The sequence below is a fragment of the Scardinius erythrophthalmus genome, assembly GCF_964197995.2.
Source record: "Scardinius erythrophthalmus genome assembly, chromosome: 7".
In the NCBI taxonomy this organism is placed as follows: domain Eukaryota; kingdom Metazoa; phylum Chordata; class Actinopteri; order Cypriniformes; family Leuciscidae; genus Scardinius; species Scardinius erythrophthalmus.
This window is the reverse complement of record NC_138227.1, coordinates 44,617,948-44,638,703: the sequence shown is the minus strand read 5'-3', so window position 1 is coordinate 44,638,703 and position 20,756 is coordinate 44,617,948. Positions and strand designations below refer to the sequence as shown.

General features: G+C 39.7%; 1 protein-coding gene across 1 annotated transcript in view; it reads right to left on the bottom strand.

Moving 5' to 3' along the window:
• Positions 1–4,294: 4,294 nt before the first annotated feature.
• Positions 4,295–20,756, bottom strand: part of stx1a (syntaxin 1A (brain)) — a gene marked incomplete at both ends in the record, with an annotated part of 46,686 nt that continues 30,224 nt past the window's right edge. Inside the window, 7 exons of the mRNA XM_081371193.1 lie at positions 4,295–4,372; positions 5,710–5,820; positions 7,110–7,247; positions 8,902–8,972; positions 12,620–12,728; positions 12,810–12,886; positions 13,455–13,529. Of these exons, the coding sequence (XP_081227319.1) occupies positions 4,295–4,372; positions 5,710–5,820; positions 7,110–7,247; positions 8,902–8,972; positions 12,620–12,728; positions 12,810–12,886; positions 13,455–13,529 (659 nt within the window). The remainder of the gene's footprint in view (positions 4,373–5,709; positions 5,821–7,109; positions 7,248–8,901; positions 8,973–12,619; positions 12,729–12,809; positions 12,887–13,454; positions 13,530–20,756) is intronic.

The window sequence follows — 20,756 nt, the reverse complement described above, 5'->3', positions numbered from 1 at the left end:
GAGCAGCTCTTCATTTTGTTCAGCGGATGTTCTAAGGGACTAGCTGCATCGAAACAGACCCTATCCAGGTGGATAGTTGATGCTATAGCGCTGGCTTACCCTTCTAAGGGCTTGCAGTGCCCATTAGGTGTCAAAGCGCACTCCACTAGAGGCATGGCCTCATCGTGGGCTTGGTAGAGTGGGATTGCCTTGCAAGATATCTGTATGGCGGCAGGCTGGGCCTCCCCATCTACATTTATAAGGTTTTATAACCTAGAGGTTCCCGCTTTGCAGGTCAAGCTACTTTCGGTCCAATAAATCAGAACTACCTGCCCCGACACTATCGGCTCAGAATTCTGAAACTGCTTGAGCAATGCTCGCAGATCGATCAAATATCTCTAATGGGCAGTGTTTAAGACCCATTATATTCATCTGATTTCTGGCCCTAGCAGTGTGAAACAATATAAATGGCCCCTTATCAGGTGCTATTCATTTAGGGATGACGCTTTCAGCCCTCTTCCCATACTCTCTGTGAGTCCCTTATGTTTTTGCACTATATGAGCCCCGGGCACCTGCCCTTGGGACTTTGGTGTTGGATCTCAGCACGCACAGTGTTTTACACTGTGTTCCCCATAGTGTAAGATACTTACGCAGTACGAGAGACCTCTCGTAAGAGAACGTACTCGGTTACTAACGTAACCTCGGTTCTCTCTAGAAGAGGGAACGAGTACTGCGTATCTTTGCCGTGCATGCAACAAGCTCTGGTTCGCTTTGGCGATGAAAACCAGTGTATCAGCCTATCAAGCCGTATTTATTAGGCCCACGCCATGTGAGTTTCGGCGGGACGTGACGTAGCGGGCGCGAAGCGCCCCCATTGGATCTGACGTCATGGGGGCCTCTCTCGATAGGCTGCTGCAGTTGACGCAGGGCAGCCAATAGGCACGCGAGCCGTCTTGCCTATACCTGCATGCTGACGCAACGCATTTTACATTATTTCAAAATTAAAGGATAATTTTTGGCTTCAGTATCTTGCGGAAAAGAGATTTCCCCATAGCGTAAGATTCTTTTACGCAGTACTCGTTCCCTCTTCTAGAGAGAACCGAGGTTACGTTAGTAACAGAGTACATTTTACAGTTATAAATTGCTAAAATAGTGTAATAAAGAGAATTTCCCCTGTTCTGAAGTGAAAGTTAAATCTTCATTTAATTATGGCACTTATTTAATGATATTAATATTCTTTCTTATTCTTATACCAGAATAAGCCAATATTTATGGCTAAACTACAGCTAATACAGTACTAATAAAGACAATGTGACCCCCCCCCCCCCTGTAGTAAAGTGAAAGTTATATCCTCATTAATTATGGTACTTATTGAGTGATATTTTGGTTTATTGACCTGAATAAGCTAATAATTATGGCTAAACTGTCACTAATACAGTACTAATAAAGAGAGTTTGACCCCCTGTTCTATAGATAGGCTCTTATTTACACTATTGGTTTGTTTAGTAGGTATTCAGCAACGTGATTTCATGAGAATACGTGTGTATTTTTATGTGTATTTCTACAACATGTACATTTACTTGCATTTTCATACACTGAAACCTTCAATATTGACAGCACTAAAATCATTTGGCTCTGTTTGTGACTTCTGCTGCAAAACTCGTTTCGAAGGATTACGTTAAACAAGACTCCACTTTAAAATATTAAAATGAATAATATTTATATAATCGTTTAACCATTGTTTATCATGTACTTGTATCGTACATAAAAGTACACACAGAACCTTCTTGCAGTGCCGACTCTCTCGGCTCCTCCTTGTTTTTGTAAAATGTAACAATCACAAGTTGTTTTTCACAGATTAAAAAAAAAAAACAAATCTTTATTTGCAATTTAAAGAAGACTAGTGGTTTATTAATTATAACTGGCTTCTGTGATTATGGATTGAGAGAATATGTTTCCTCAAAGTATCAGTGACAGACATTGTGTACATTGTGTTTTGTTCAGGGGCGCCTGTGCGTTATAAGTCTTATAATAAAAAATAATTTAAAAAATCTATTATTTTTATATAATGACCTACAATATCCACAGTAAATGGCTGGAACACACTACTTTGCCCAGATTTGACAAGCCAGCCTGCCGATTTTGGGCAGTCGGAGTTGACAGATTTCACAGAAAATCCGGTAATGTATGATGGGCATTTTGAGCAGATTTTATAACACGTGTTGTTTTCATCTATCATGTGTCTCCTAGCAAAGAGGTGTGTGTTTCTGCATGAGATTGTGTCTGGAATGACCAGTGTATAATGCCCAGTTTTCCCTCTGCAACCATTTCGTGCAAGTGTTTTTAAAATCTGTTCAGATTTGAAGAGTCCTGTAGTGTGTTCCAGCAGAACCAGTCTCTTTATTATCAGAGCGTGCTCTGCGTGTGTCATTCAGGCCAACACACCACCAATGATGACAGCAACTACGACTCCGAGCAGCACACAACAGATAATAATCACCGTTTTCTTCTGTATTCGGAAGAGTTCAAGAAAAGAAATAAGGGGAAAAGAGTCCAGGCAGCATGAAAAGTAGAAAATAAGAGTTACTGTAATGACCCAGGCAGAAACTTCATTGCATATTTAAAGATTCGAGGAGAGCAGTTTGAGGATGACATGTTGTCGATGAATTTATAGATAATGGGACATGCCACAACTTTTATACTGATGTAGTCTGTTGCACGGTGCAGTTATAATACGTGTTGACTAATGTTAGAGATTAAGATCTAGCAGTTAGCTCAACACTGCTCTCCTCGATGGCGTCATGTTGAATGTAAGGAGTGTAGCAAGTGCGTAACACTGTTGATCCATCATCCCAGCTCTCTCCCCAATGGATCATAAACATGCCACAACACACACATGTAACACACATCAATGCAAAAAAACAACACAAACAGAAGTTGGGAAATAAATAGTGCCTATTAAAAGTATTCACCCTGAGCAGTGTGTATGAGCACTAAGATATCACTGGGACAAGCAAGCAGTGGATTTCATATCAGTCACATAAACAGCTACATGGAGATCATTTGTGTGTAATAAACTGATCACAGTAAAAATGAACCTCTGTCTGGAAGGTTCAGCATTGAGGCCGAACATACAAGTGTCCTCCTGGAAGTCTGCATTTGTTCGTTGGGTCGGGAAGTCATGAACGGCATCAGGTGCGCTCAAGTCATTTTGGTCAGAGCAAGATGGCGATGTTCTTTCTCTACAAAACATTCAGATTTTAACTCGACTTCAACAAAAAAATGTGTAAAGGAAGCGCATTAGTTGTGTTTTGGGATTTTTATGTCTTTACTCAATTTATGAAGGTGTTGTAAACTGAATCGTTATATTTCTAATGTACAGTACTACTGATGTACATAACTATTGTATTTTGTAAATGCAACTTAGTTTTATTGTAAATTTTAAACAAAATACAACCTGGTCACACTAAATGCGTCTCCATAGCATGATACGATACGCATGGGTAGGTTTAGTAGTGGTGTGGGGTGCGTGTGTATTATACATTTGTGTAGGATTAGTGGTATGGGGTGCGTGTGTATTACACGCAATAAAGTGTGTATCATATGCACGCGAAAACTGCGTATCATAGGCACGTATACACTAATTTTCGCGTATCAATTGCACAATAAACAAAATGTGTGCTATAGAGGCGCATTTTCATGAGATCAGGCTGAAAAATAAGATTTTGTTCATTCCAACAAAATTACCACCAATACAGAAGCTGACTCTATTGCACTCACCATATTTTCTCATTGACACTTTATGGGAGACTGTGACCACTGCTAAAAATGTCTGATACAGCGAGACCAAGACTGAGCTTTGTGACCATCAGACTAACTGCCATGTTTGATGTACTGTAAGCTTATAAACCTGATGGAGTCATTGTCTTGCTGGAATACAAATTTGTCCAAGCATAAAGACAAAGCTAAACAAGAATGGCCCAAGTCAGAGTCCAGATCTCAAATTCATTGCACTTGAGCTCGACAAACAATGAAGTAATAGAATATTTTTCTTGATCAAAGTAAAAAAATTTGTAAAAAAAAAAAAAAAACACAACAACAACAGAGAGTGAATACTTTTTCTAGGCACTGTACACTGTAGCCCATCTCACAAACCTGCTTTTTTCATCCTATTACACACTCTGTCTTTGTTCTAGTGAATCTATTGGCTATATCACACATAAGAGAAGATGGAAACAGATGGTCCTGAGCTCCAGCCTGGCACAAGCTACTCCCTGTGTAATGTCTGAGCACCACTACAGGTGAAGTCTCTTGGTTAGCTCAGTCCAATGGCTAGAGAGATGATGAGGATGAGAAGACAGACGGACACACAGCTGCCTATCAGGATCAACTTCTGTGGAGGACATGGACAGAAAGCAGAGATCTTCACTTTAGCCCATCAATTCATTATATCTCAGTGCTGAAAGGATTACTACCCTTCTCAACCATTTGCCATTCATGTTTTAATTCACCCAGAAATCAATCTGGTCATCAATTACTCCCCCTTATGTCCCCATTCGCTTATAAGTACTGGGACTGGTAAACCACTGGTATTAGTTCCAGTAGGTTGTCGCTCTTTCCTTAAGTGTAAAGATCTTTCTTCTTCCTAGTGGGCATTTATGCATGATAAACGCAATATTTGAAAATAATATTTGCGAAACACGTCATCACTCATCTTGCCGCAGGTAGTTTCGGCTCTTGAGTCGCTGTCTCATGTGATGCTGCTGCAGGTTGGGCCACGTGTGATCTATGATGTCAGGTGCAGGGGGCGTGGCTTCTGGCAGTGTTGAGCCCGCCCACAAGGAGGGGCCTAGTTTAAATGTTGTTTACAATCCTGCATAGTGCACCTTTAAACTCTTTAAGCAAGTTCAGACATGATAGGTCTGCTAGTCCATTTTTGAACATCTTCATCTTCTTCAGTTGCCATCTTGCTGTACGTCTATCACTGAAACTCTGCAGCTTGCAAGGATTAACATTAAAGTCATCTGTCATTGTCCTACTGGACCAGTCCTCTGCTTCTGACATGGCGAATCATCAGTTCCTCCGTTCAACAACCTCACTGATCTGGTCAGCATGGGAATAGCCCTTTGCTGGCTTGAGCTGCTCCAGTTCTAGATGTATTCAAGCCTGATGAGCCTCAGCTCATTGCTCAAGTCCTTGGATGAAGGAGCATCACTTTCAGCTCAACCCTGCAGATTCATTTTCCCCTGCATGTCATGGAAACAGTGGCTGGTTGATTTTCATGTCTGATTGTCTTTTTGCGTATGAGAGGTGGCCAGAGAATGTCGAAGAAACTTTTATACTTTATTATTGTTATTAAAACAAATCGACCCACATCTGCATTAGAATAATGTTGACAGCACACAGACAAAGTTTCACATAACAGTATAAGGAGTGGGAATGAGAAAAGGCGGGAAGTGAGACAGATGTGCAAATGCTCATGCAGGACGGATGGCAGGCATTGACGTATATCTTTCACTCACCCTTCGTGTGTTACTCTGGTACTTTACAGCCTTTGTGGTCTCTTGCACTGCATCCCTAATGAAATCCACTGTAAGCTCCACATTATACTCTATACAGTCTATCATCTCTCCCTGACCAGAACAGAAGATGGACGGCGCCAGAGAAGGAGGAAAGAAAAAGAGAAAGGTGATTTGACAGGAGTTTGATGGATTGTTTGCTATATCTCACCGTCCTGCTAGTCTTCTGGACTTTGACCGCTGCTTTGGTGTCCTCTTTGGCCTTCTCCACATATTCCTGAGCACTGCAGACATTCTTCTCTATATTGTTTATTAACTCTCCCTAAAATAAGACAGGAACATACAGCTCACTAAACCATTGATCTAGCAAACAGTAAACACTAAATACAACTTTTGATTTTAATAATGTATTAGTAAATGTTGAAATTACCATTAACTAAGATTAATAAATTCTGCAGAAGTATTGTTCATTCTTAGTTCTTGTTATCTAAAGTAGTTAACTAATGTTAACTAATGAAACCTTATTGTAAAGTGTCACCAAGCCGCTTGTACCAGCCTCCTACGCTTCAGAAGACGCAGTAGTCCAGCGCTGCGGCTACACAGAGTCATGCTGGAGATAAGACAACATCTCTCTTGCGGTTGTTGTTGTTGTTTTTGCCGTATGTCTACCAACGCAACTTCACTGCCATAGAAACCAATGCAGAATTTCCGGAAAAAGAAAGAGCGGCATGTCGTACGATCTGAACAGTTGCGATACACGATGTGGACAGACAATGATTTAGATCAGATTCCAATCGGATACACAAATAATCGGATTGGGACTGACTGTGAATGTAATCTTAGTAACGTTAAAGCAGTGTTGCAGTTAATGAGATAATTAAGTGATTAATTAAAAGGGTCATGAACAGAGAAATCAAAATTTCCCTGAGCTTTTGAGCTAGGTCATCTACTATAAGAATATCCTGTAAGTTTCAAAACTGAAAACGTCTTTTTAGTCCGCATACAGCTTTTATTTTAACCAAGCCCAGTGAACGACTCATTGTGGAATGTGCCAATACCCACATAGAAAAGTTTTTCTGGGCCAGATCCGGTCTACACAGCCCGTTTTCCCAAGGTTAACGATTTAGTCTGTCTCAGTTTTTCCTGTTCCTTCAATCACAGACGGACTCGATGATGGTCAGACTCCTTGTGCATACACAAATCTCACTGGATTATTACAATTAATGGCAAAAAGAATGTCTGGAAATGTAAACTGATGTTTCCTACTGACACACTACAGCAAAAGATATAAATAACTGACATATACATATATATATATATATATATATATATATATATATATATATATATATATATATGTCATATATATAATTAACATGCCTAAGACTTTGCACAGTACTATATATATATATATATATAAATAAATAAATAAACAAACAATAGGTGTTTGCTACAATTCCAAATTAAGCGAACTACTCAAATTATCCAAGTAAAGTAACAAACAAAAATGTATTTGTAAAAAAGTTGATTTCTTTATATTACACTTATACACTTCTTTATGTTAAAGCCTCAGTGATTACTTTTGATCAGTGTGATCAGCTCTACTCTCACCTGGTTTTCTACCAGCATGGCCATGTCCATGAACATATCATGCAGCTCACGGATGTTGTTCTCCAGTTTGAGGATTTCATTGTGTTGCGTCTCGATCTCGTTCATGGCCTGTTCAGTGATGTTGCAGTCCATGATGATCTGTAGGGGGGAAAAACTTAAAGATATTAGAAAGTGGCGATACTGAAGTTTTCCAACATAAGTCTGCTTCAATCACTAGCTGGTTTACTGAGTGCAAAAACAACAACAAAAAAGTGCAGTATTTTCTCTGAAGGTGATTGAAAACTCGTATCACACAAAGTATGAACTTTTGCAGCTCTAAAGACCCAGCAAATATGTTAGTGTCTTAGTGTCCTGTAAGGGCCACACAAGTCAAATCCAATGACTGAATCCAATGGAGTGGCCGAAGGTTTCCTGTCTTTTCAGTGAGCAAAGTATTTAATTCCAGTTAACAGACCAGACTCCCATGTTATTCTGACCTAGAATTTAGGTTAGAATGGCAATTGATTATTGGTCATTTTAAAGATTATTTACTTAGACATTTGATAATCATATTTAACTCTTGACTTTAGATTGTAGTCATAGATTGTACTTCATTCCCATTCCAATGTCACTCGGAGTCTTGAGGCCATGTACACGGATCTCACAAACTCGTTAGTCTGGGTCATTCGACAGAGGTAATTGACTAATACTATTTAGATGAGTGCCCATGCTTGCTCTTCCGTAAAAGTACTTAAGTTAGGGCATTTTCACACCTGAAAGTCCGCACCAAGGTCTGAACCAAAGTTCATGTTTTGATACATTGTATAAATTCGGTTAGTTTTGGTTTGGTTTCACATTGCAATTATGCGAGCGCACTAAAGAGTGCTTTACATGACGTACTTGCATCCTGTCGTCATCATCTATATGGGCTGCATCTCGACATTGATTGGTTTGTAAACAGACGTGCGTCTGACATCAGCGTGTTGTCAATTCGGCGGGTAACTTTGACAAGAATGAATGAACAGACGCATATCGTTGCCACTATACTGTTATTATTACGGCATTACTCCCTGCAGCACCAGCTATACTCGAGGCTAGTTCACATTCGCCAAATGAACATCCTCGTTGTGCGAACATTTTAGCGTAGCCGGCAGGACACAGGAAAAGTGTGTGTGTGTGTGTGTGTGTGTGTGTGTGTGTGCGAATCAGCTGGAAGAAACGCTGTGGGCAGGACTGACAGATCTGCACATACAGTAAATATTCTTCTTCAGTTGTTTAGGCTACGCGGGAACCACCGGAACTTTGTGTAAATGTTCTGAGAGTACGAACCATACAGAAAATGCTTTCACACTAGAAATTAACCAAACCTTTGTTCAGTTTGATCAAAGGTAGAGACTACCTCTTTTCGTCTGACCAAATTTGGTCTGTTTGGTCCAGACCGTGGTCCGCGGGAGGGTTCACACCTGTCATTTTGATTCGGGCCAAACTGAAAAGTCAGAAAATCCGGACCAAACAAGGTAGGTGTGAAAGGGCCCTTAGTCTCAATAGATATGTACTCATTTAAAGCAAGATTACCTCTGGCCAGAGGTCATGACCACTACCATAGATATTAGCCGATAGCCTTTTGTGGCACGTCTCCTAGACCCTAGACCAATATCAAGAACTGGACCGCGGCTCACCTTCACTGAGCTCATAAAAGTAAAGCCATCCATTTCCGTCACTCCGACAACAAGATTATTCCAACTTTTTATTATTCCAACTGACTAGCAGAGTATCTTTGTAATGACCAGTTACTGGTGCCGTATCCACTCACCCCTGAAGAGAAGATGGGGTTGTCACTTTCTAACACGCTCTCCAACTCCTCATTTGTTGTATTTCTTCCGGCTACACAGAAACAAAACATGATATTAATTGCTTGTTTGTGCTATAGCACATAAAGCAGCATATGTGTAAATGTTTGTCTTTATAGTAGTTGATGTAAAATAATACATTGACACGCATACAATGTATTGGATGATTTTTGCGATTTGGGCCTGGGCCTGCTGTGCCAAATGGCTTAATATCTAGTGGATTGACTAGACTTATGTGTATCTGTATCAGAGTTATTTACTAGTGACTTTAGCAATGTGAACCTAGTTTGAGTAAGTGTTGACATAAACCAGTTTTTGTGCCTGAGCCAATATGGCTCAAAAGAAACTAATTAGAATGCATGACTTTAACAAATGAGATCACATCGCAAGCTGCTAGATATGGAGAGAGTTACCCCCATGCAGCATGAATTTATTAATATTTTGCTGGGTTTGAACAGTCAATCCAAAAGTATGGTTGTGTGACAAACAGCAAACCTCAGGATAACATGCAAACCTGCACTCTTCATGGCTGTGCCCTCGGGCAGATTTCTTCCTGCTGCTGCTGTTATTGATTCAAAATGCATGTTTTCATGCCAGCTTAGCTTATATGCTTAACTATTCACTCCTTGCATCATACAAAACTCGTCAAACATGTGTATGCTTGCTTCATTAATAAAATTGATAAATGTAGATCATACAAGATTGTTTAATGATTTGAAATAATAAAAGTTAAAGCCGTAATGAAATGGTAGATTTTATCTTCCTTATTGTGACATCTGAGTGTATGGTGGGGACTTGGCTTTGTGGATCAGTTAATGATTGGATTCTGAGATGTGGGCATAAGTGCAGGCTGATAAACACGAGCTTGCATGGGCAGGGTTTAAGCACACTAAATGATTGAAGAATATTGCACTCATCACCAGAACTCTGTTATTTTCACCAGAAGGTTCAGTTATGGCAGTTTGCATCTTGTGCATTTTATTTCTTTATCCATTCATGGTATTCATTTACTATAATTGTTAAGGAGAAATTCCTCAGCTGGTTCCCCGAGATAAAAGTAGAGAGGGATAATCTGACACTCTCACATTCACCGTAAGTGATGTGTGACCAAAACTCACAACATAATTTGGTGCCTTGTGTGGAAATCACTCAAATGGGAACGTCAAGCTAACAGTAAGATCAAGATCAGAGTTTATATGCAAAGGTCAAATTACAAAAAAACAACAAATGGAGCAAATGTTTGCCTAAGACTGCAATTATGGATAATTAAACAAATAAAAAATCTACTGATGAAACTGCTGCCCTTTTTGAATTAAGAATAGAGAATCACTAGCCTGAAACAATGAGGTGACATACACCATTGTTAATCCTCGACAATCTCTAATTTAGCAGCTCACTGAGTTAATAATGAACAGTCTGACGTGATCACAGATCTCTGATCTGTCTGTACCATGACTCAGATTTGAATAAACACTGAATTCACTAAATACAGACCTTCACTGCGGACGTTGTCATGGTGTGTGTGTGTGTGTTTCGAGTGCTGGGCGACCCAGCTGGCCAGCTTTACTACATTATTCTGGTTGGCAGTAACAGACTGGAAACACAAGCGGTCTTTCACCCAAGCTGGCAGGATGATTATGGTTCCAGCTTGAAGCCAATGACACAGAAAGGCCCAGATGGGGCCAGCTGTTTCCAAACTGGGGGGCTCAGGGTGATACAAAGGGGGATGCGGCAAGAATACTAGTGTACACAGTTAGTAGAATTAGTGTACAGTTATACAAAAGAAACCTCTTCAGGTTGATACAAGACTGCACTTACATATAATCAGAAATTGTACATTCACAGAATATGTATTTTAGGCGTTCTGTCTGAGGAGACGGCCCCGAACTCGGGATGTGGCCCTAACGCAGAGTACATTTCGACAGGAATACCCTACTAAGGTAGGCTAATGCGTATCATAATTCTTCTTCAATAATTGCATTGATGTTTATATTTTTCCAGGTTCGATGCTAGCTTTGTACTCATCTATTGGCATACAACATCAATACGTCCTCAATATTGATGCACCTTAGGGGCTAAGCATGCAGATAGCCCTACACCCCCACCCTAGGGTGCAGGGCCTACTCACAGTGGGTAGCCTAACTTTTATTTTAAGATTATACAGTGGTTGACTAATTAATTATTAGAACATAAAATTTTTAAGAGGTCTCATTGGCACAAACTGAAATGAAAATGAAATGAAATCAGGCATTTATATAGCGCTTTACAATGTGCTACTGTACACCCAAAGCGCTTTACAATCATATCAGGGGATCTCTCCTCAACCACCACCAGTGTGCAGCATCCACAGTAAAACATCACCACACACCAGCTACAGGTGGAGAGAGGAGAGAGTGATAGAGACAGTTCTGTGGATGGGGATAATCCGGAAACCATCATTGATAAAGGCCAATGGAGGGAATTTGACCAGGGTTTCACCCCTACTTTTTACAAAAAGTGCTATTGGATTTTTAATGATCACAGAGAGTAGATCAGATTAGATAGAGCTGGATTGATCCCAGATTGATTCCACTCTTGTATGTCACAGAATTCCGAAGCTTTGTTTGGTCATGTGGTTTTTTAAAAAAAAACGTATCCTCTGCTCCTCAATGATTTGTTAGATATGGTGGAGAAAACAAGTCTGACCACAATATGTCGCTAATGCGCATTGTGTTAAAAGCTTCGAGTAATGAACCGTTTTTCAGCACAATTTTTAATGAAACCCTCAAACGCTTCAGAAAGCCTTGATTTCCAATCACTAAATATTTATACGCCTCCTCTCGCACGGATTGTGTAGATTATCTGAATGTGCTTCTCCCGAACTTTGTTATAAAGGTATTGTGTTCTGTCACGCGCTGTCTTGCTTTGATAGATCCAAAATAAAGAGGCTTAACGCAGAAGAACGATGAAATCACATTTAATAAACACTAGAAATAATACAGAGGGAAAAACCAGCCTGAAATGTTAGCACAAGACAATGAACGGAAGATAAGTGAGTGGTTATATACACAAGATGATAAGGGGCTAATGAGAGACAGGTGAAGGTGATTAGTCGTCATGGAGATTAACAAGGGTTTCTATGGAAACTTACAAGACAGCAATGGAAACAAGGGAAATAGGAACTAAACCACAGGGATCTGTGAAATAATGATATTTTGTGATCTATCGTTATAATGATATATTGTTACACCCCTAGTAAATATAGTTGATAACTGAGGCGCAAGATGACTGCTTTTGAATAAAAATGTTTTGAGACATTAGGATTCAGCATTCATGTACAAGACACATGAAAGAAGCGCCAGTATAAAGTATTCAGATGAGCGATTATTATGCAGCGATATATATTATATAATATCGAGGAATAACTGTATTATTAACAGTATTTCTGAGTGCAAATAAACAGGTTTAATGAATAGCCTGTTAATATTATTTAAGACAACGTCTTCTTAATCTCATATTGCATAATATTTTTATTTTTTATTTTTTATACTGTTGATTATTTTTCTCATCCAACGTTTTTGAGGAGGCACGTGTGCGTGTGTGTGTGTGTGTGTGTGTGTGTGTGTGTGTGTGTGTGTCTGTGTGTGTGTGTATATGCGTGTATGCGTGTGTGTGTGTGTGTGTGTATGTTTGTTTACTCACTAATCTCCAGCTGTCTCTGTATCCGTCTTTTACAGCGTTCCCTGTAATCTGATTGTGTTGCATTATAATCAGACATCACCTCCACAAATTTACGTGACAAGGTGGAGTGCTGAAAAACAGAGAGCACTTATAATAATGTACACCGTCATCAGCGAGCAGCCGACTGACGTGTTGGCATGCAGAGTCTCACCTGTGTTTTCCGTATCCTCAGATCAGCTGATGGGCATTCACTGTTTACTGCCTCCTGCTCGATGGTCAGCTGGATACCTTAAAAAAAGAGCAGACATCCCTGTGGTTCTTCATTCACATGCTTTAAAGACAGTAATGATCAATAAATGAGAACCAAACTTGTTCCAAATCCCTCTGTAATGTGTTATTGTGTGTATTGCTATCAGTGCCATGATGCTGTGGGAGAGATCCATCAAATGATACCACAATCGCTCAATGCTAATGATATGAACGGCTCTCTATTTCTAATGCCAAAAAGCTCATTCATGTGTTCATGACTCAAGATTAGATTATTGTAATGCACTACTTGGAGAATTTCCTTCAGGGTTACTGAATTAGCTACAGAACCAGCTGAAGCTTCACTAAATTTGCTGTCTACCGCATTTCATACACATTAAAAAACACTGTTCAGGATCCAGACGGTTCAACTTTAAACCAAAGACTCATCTCTTGAGTAAGTCAGCTCACAAGTTTTAAGAACAAAGCCAGTGCTGTGTGTGACTCACAGGTGAAGAGATAGCGCACTGAAGTCATGTGGTAATTGTTTCTCTGATGCTTCTGTGTGTCACATGACTATAGTTGCAGTTTTTGAGGATGAAGGACTCACTCTTTAACTTGGAGCGCACTTTGTTAGCCAACTTCTTGATATCTGTCATCAGCTCCTCCAACTCTGCTTTTGCTTCTGTTAGAAAATAAAAGAGAGAGACACAGAACGTTTATATGCACATCATGTCTGATCTTCAACTCCTGAAATATTCCAATATTCCTGAATGTAATGTAGGTTATTCAGCATATTTGAATAAGGAAACACATTATTTTCCAACTCTTCTCTTCTAGAAACACTGAAGATGTCCTTCATTTAATACAATTTAACGTTTAATACAATAGTGGCACCATTCAATAAGCTAATATTTTCTAATAATGGACAAGATACTTGAGCTTCGATGCACTATACCAAGGGAAGTCCCAGGGACAGGCATAGCCTTAAAAGTGCCACAAGAGAGAAGCTCTGTCAGCTTCTTATCTAGAGAAAGCTCTCAGGGAGAACTGACCAAGTGAAAAATATTAACTTGACATTCTGTAGTACCATTACCTCTAGAGGGAGATTGCAACCCTCAACTCGATAAGGAAGAATACAGATATGAGAGATTCTCGTAATCAAACATCAACCAAACACCCAACCCCGGGAAACTGGTTTGGCCACAGCACAAAATCCCCCGCTTCGATGTCAAGGACATCTTCCTCCTCGGAGCTAGACAGTCCTAACATTGTGCTCTCACTCGCTGTGGAAGAAGCTCCAGAGTGGGCTTCCATATCCCGTAGGGGAGCGCTGGAGCCGACAAGCGAGGGACAAGAAAGGGCCGAAGCCATCTCAAGCTCTTCTGCCAGCTCGTCCTGCGACCCCCCACAATCTGACCCGAACCGTGGGGAGCACGAGCCTGGCCTTGGGCACTGCTTGAATTGCCTCTCGTTCACTAGATAAGGTAACGCTTTAGATTACAGCCCGTAAAGTACTGCGCAAGTAAAACAAATTTACAGCGTACATTTTTTGATAGCAAAAGTGCAGCTGTTTTGGTTTGGGATTCATTGTTTCAAGGCTTTAAAATGAGCTTCAAGTAAAACTAAAACTAGTGCAACTTTTTTTTTTTTACATTATTTTTTTTTAATACTAGGGAAATACACTCTTGTTCCATGTAGTTACAGGGTAAATGGTGCTTGTTACCCTCTCTTTCCATCAGATTATGTATGTATTTTTATTGCACTTACCTTGTAACTTAGGTAAGTGCAATAAAAATACATACACAATCTGATAACACTGACTCTGAAACCTTTATTTGAAAAACAATTAAATGAAAAATATATTTACAACACTTCTTATTCGTTTAAAACTTTTTTTTTTTTTTAAATCAACATTTCATTTCAAATGCTAAAGTCTTGACAGAAAGCACGTTTCATCCTTTTTTCTCTTGCTTGGCTTCTTCCTCCTCTTGTTCCTCTTGTTCTTTTTCATTCTTTCCACGAATTAATCTTAAGAAGGAATCCCATGTCTCTTGCTATTCTGTATTATGTATTAAAAGAAAATACAATACACCCAGAAATGTTCTCATAATTTGTGCATCTTTTACATTTACCCTCATGCCTTCTGAGACATATACAGCTTTCCTGCTTCTGTGAAACGAGCGTGAGGCTGAAGTGCTATGCTATCCATCAATACTTCCTGAGTCAGTACGGAGTACAGTCATTTACTGTGGGTAAATTAAAGAACAGCGTAGCCCTGCTGTGATTGTAGGAGAACACTGGCATTTAGTGTGTCAGTCACAGGAGCACAACCCGACCAGACAAGAGCTCAGTGTGACGTCTACAGCTGGACCGAGAGTGTTCTGGTGCAGTTGTGGCTATAGAGCAGTGGTTCCCAACCCTGGTCCTGGAGCAATCCACATTTTAGATGTGTGAACATGCTACATTTAGGTAAAGTTAGATTTTTATGTTAATTTTAAGGGGTTAAGGAATCATGACATGGACTTTATTATTATTATTAGGGGTTCAAGCACGAAGTGCTGAAACCCTATTAAAATTGTAAGGATTCGTAAAACGCATCGTGCAGGGCAAACCGTAAGGCCTAGAGACTTGAAACCTGGCCAGATGGTAGGCCTCTTAGACCGTTTGACCCAGACCCAAGTGTCTTACACCACTGTGATCCCTGGCTCAAGGCGGACAAATTGGACAAATCTAATTTCGATTTAGGCAGGAAAAATTTTCCGCTATGTTGAATTTTGTCCGAAACCTACTTTTGCGAACTAGTCAAATGAAAATTGATGAGCATATGTGTCCTAACATGGTGAAGAAGCATGCAGTTTCATGCAGATCGGACCATAGGTGGTGCTATAACTGGCAAAAAGCTTTCATTCTTATTAGGGGTTCAAGCACGAAATGCTGAAACCCTGTTGTAATTGTAAGGATTTGTAAAACGCATCGTGCAGGGCAAACCGTAAGGCCTAGAGACTTGAAACCTGGCCAGATGGTAGGCCTCAATTTTGGGACAACCTATCAGAGTATGAGCCCGATTGGCCCATAGGTGGCGCTACAGCAAGCAAAAGTACAAAATCGCTCATAACTCTTAGACCGTTTGACCCAGACCCACGTGTCTTACACCACTGTAATCCCTGGCTCAAGTCGGACAAAATGGCTATCTCCAAAAAATTTCCGCTATGTCGAATTTTGTCCGAAACCTACTTTTGCGAACTAGTCCCTGGTTTTTGGCCCGATCGGAACCAGACCAGTCTAGGACAATTCTCTGGACTCTCTAGATCAATACTTATCGAAAAAAAGTTGAACTTTTGCATCTGGGTGGCTGTAACAGGGTCATTTATCTTTTAAATCTAATCTTTATCATTATCCAGCATTGGCTGATGAACAAATGTTTAAAACCATAATTTTTTTCAAAGAATTAGGGTGCACTGGTACTATAGATTTATATCATTTGCGCATTCTCCATCATGGATATTTTATGGTTTCAGGCCTACATTTTGGTTCAACCTATAGCCCAACAGCATAGTTGGCATGACGGTCTTAAATGCTTGAACCCCGTTAATTGCTGCTTGCAGCTATATTTATTATAATATTTTTTATGTTCCCTGAGGTTCACTTATAATGTTAATAGTTTTTGCACAAAAAAACAAGGTCTATATATGGGGAAAACCATAATTTATAGACAAAGCATTATAAAATAATTTTCTTACAGTTTATAATGCAGCTGCTGTCAGAGCCAATATAGTTGGCTGATTCATCTGTCAACAAAAGTTTCTTTGCTAACTCTCCATTATATTGTGCCTCGTTTACAAAACAACATGCTCCGAACAAACATATAGGGCCCTATCTTGCACCCAGCGCAATTGACTTTGTACACCGACGCATGTATCATTCCTATTTTGCACCCGATGCACAGCGGACTTTTCCCTCCACAGACGCACGTCGGTAAATTAGGGAATGAACTTGCGCTCCCGGGGGCGGTTCAGGGAAAGAGGAGGCGTGTTCCGGCACAAACGTTCCCTGGTGCTATTTTGCAGTTTCAGAAAACAATTCCGCCACTGACCCGGAAAAACCTAGTCTAAAGTCAGTGGCGCGTTATTCATATGCTATTTTAAGGGCGCATGCTTGGCCATAATGTAGCGTGTGCACAACGCACACACACTTTGATTCTCTAATCTACACAGACGAAGCAGTTCCCATTTTTACAAACCATACATAATTACAAGGAAAAATATTACCACACGAGGGAAATCATTGTTGTGTCCATGAAGATGAGAAAAAATAGGCATAAATCTAGCTTACACATTTACCCAAATTACTATACGCCTGTTTAACCGAAGCTAATTTGGGTGGGTTTCTCCCAACCCCATACAATGTCACTTCTGTGTTTAACGGCCCTGACGAGAACGTCGGTCTCCTCGGCTGTGAACCGCTCCTGGCGCGCGTCTGGCAAATCCGCCGTTATAATAGCAGTCCGCCATGGAACAAGCGCGCCTGCTCTTAAAGGGCATGTGAGATGACGCTCTGATTGGTTTATTGCACGTTACGCCCAAACCACACCTATGAGTAATGTGGCGACTTCAGACCAACACATTTTAGATTTGCGTCGGCGATCCGCCCACAGAGTTATTTGCGTTTTGCGTTTGATACATTTCTGATTGTTAAAATAGGGCCCATAATCTTTTGACGCGATCCGGGACGCCATTAAAATATACCATCCACTTGTTTCAGATGCTGGTATCATTCTAAAGTCTGTACAAAGACACAAACCAGTTGTTTAAATTGGACGGTCAAAGCCAACGTTCTTTCACTCTTCCATTTGTCCTTTTGTCAACTCACTCAAGCACGTTGAGTGTGTCAGAAACTGAAAGCACATCTGTATACAGCATAGACAACGCTGTCTACACTGGATGCAGTATACAGATGCGCATTAAGTGATTATGATTGCTTCTATTTGCTTTTGAAACAAAGCTCACATCCAGTGTAGGCAAATGTCAGCCGTTAAGAGACTGAACGCCAGTGGGCGGGGTCTATGGTGTGATGATGTATAATTATTGGTCAATGTCTTGCTCTAGAGGCGGGCATATGCAAATATGTTTCTCCAATGTGACATCACAGATCCCACAAAATCAAACAATCCGTTTTGGGAGCTTTATTTTAAAAAATGCTGTTTATAACAAGGAGGAAGTTTTAAGCTATGAAACTTGCAGGATATATTAATAGTACAAAGACCTCTTATAAAAGATCAAGGCAAATTTTATTTCTCATGCCATGGCCCCTTTAAATACAGCTGTCTTGCAAACACGTCACAATATTAGAAAGGCAAGAGAATGATATAGGAAATCATGTAACCAATGTATGGGCTGAAATATGTGCCACCAGAAACTGAATTTGAATCATTTAAATTTGAATTTGAATTGATAAACTTGAATAATTGCACTGAAAAACTGAATTTGAATCACATAATTTGAAATTGTATTGTTTAATTTGAATCATTGCATTGAAAAACTGAATTTGAATTGTATAATTTGAAATTGAATTTATTTGTTTGGAACTGAAGTCCAATACAATTTGATCCTCACTGAAAATTCAACTCTCTATGTATCCTCACATTCAGTTCTCACAATTCAGATTCAGATCACCAAATTCAATTTCAAGTTACTGTGACAGACATCCGGGTAGTTGGAGGATGAAGGAAGAGCAATCGAGCGCAGATCGATAGATAGAGTTTAGTGGCGAAGATACACAGTACTCCTCTTCGGCCAATCAGCACCTACGTTTTGGAGCACAGTACCAGCAATAAAACGACGAATAAGTGCTTGCCTCGCCTTGACCCATATATATATATTTTTTTTTTTTCTAGTTTTTTTTGGTTCGTTCCAAAGGTCAGACATGTATTTATGATCGAGTCCAGAGAAAATGTAGGCTTTTGATATTAATATAATCTACAATGTTCAAAATATAATGCCTAGTGCTAGTAGGCCTAGGTTTATTAGTCACATTCTTACACTTAAGTAATCTTAAAATGAACTATCGCTACTTACCTTAGCATAGCCTGCCCTTCTGCAAAATGGCTACAATGGTGTGACTATCCATATTTGAAAATAAAATACATGTTAATTAATTTAAACATTTGAATGGTATTGGTTTACTTTGTACATCAGCAAGCCTGTAATACAATGTGATGTAAGAGCCAATCCCCTGAGTTTATACAAGATGTTTCCACATTAAAACACAAAATAGTAAATTATTATTTGAGTCTATTTTTATCAACTCTAATATCTGATCGTCTCCTTCCTTACAGCGTTTATATAAATATTAAAGTTAGTTTTGTTTGTGATTTAGAAGTGTAGCTTTATCATCATGTGCAGTAACAAACAAAACAAAGAGACTAATTAATGTGTTACAGTAATAGGCTACAAAGAATATTTATTATAATCAGTTCACAGCTCTGAGTCCAAACAGAAACTTCACCCTTCTGAACTAAGAGTTTCTGCTTCAAAGTGAAGTTTACAGCCCCGCTTTGTTGTTTCTCTCCGTCCGCCGGCCACTGTCTTTGGCCGGTCCCATCTGGATCAGCGGGGACCGGTGCAGCAGCGAGGTGAGGCTGTGTTCCTGCCCTGGAGAAGAGACGCTGCCGCGGGCCACGGAACTCTCCGCCTCCCGCCGCCGCCGGACCTCAGATTGGAGGTCGAAGGCGGCATATAGTATATCATAAAACACATTCTCACCTGTGAAATGTTATCTATCTATCTATCTATCTATCTATCTATCTATCTATCTATCTATCTATCTATCTATCTATCTATCTATCTATCTATCTATCTATCTATCTATCTATCTATCTATCTATCTTCATTTATTTCGTTCGAACATCCATAAGCAGCACAACAGTCTGGCATATTTAGTGCTGAGTGATGATCCTGCGACACTGAACTCTATCTATCGATATCGATCTGCGCTCGATTGCTCTTCCTTCATCCTCCAACTACCCGGATGTCTGTTACAGTAACTTGAAATTGAATTTAGTGATCTGAATCTGAATTGTGAGAACTGAATGTGAGGATACATAGAGAGTTGAATTTTCAGTGAGGATCAAACTGTAGGCTATTGGACTTCAGTTCCAAACAAATTCAATTTCAAATTATACAATTCAGATTCAGTTTTTCAATGCAATTATTCAAATTAAACAATACAATTTCAAATTATGTGATTCAAATTCATTTTTCCAATGCAATTATTCAAGTTTATCAATTCAAATTCAAATATAAATTATTCAAATTCAGTTTCTGGTGGCACATATTTCAGCCCATACCAATGTAGTAACAAAATCTGCAAACAAATGCACTAAACATTGAGTAAACATTATACAGACTTTTACACACACAGAAATTAAACTCGTAGGGCCCTATCTTGCACCCAGCGCAATTGACTTTGTACACGACGCATGTTTCATTCCTATTTTGCACCCGACGCACAGCGGACTTTTCCCTTCAGAGACGCACGTCTGTAAATTAGGGAATGAACTTGCGCTCCCAGGGGCGGTTCACCTGAAAAGAGGAGTGCGGTTCACCTGCTATTTTGCAGTTTCAGAAAACAATTCCGGAGAAACCTTGTCTAAAGTCAGTGGCGCGTTATTCAGATACTATTTTAAGGGCGCATGCTTGGCCATAATGTAGCGTGTGCACAACGCACATACACTTCTCTCAGACGCAGCAGTTCCCATTTTTGCAAATCATACATAATTACAAGGAAAAATATTAACACACGAGGGAAATCATTGCGGTGTCCATGAAGATGTGAAAAAATAGGCATAAATATAGCTTACACATTTACCCAAATTATTCAGGCTAATTGTAGTAATGATGGATCAAACCTG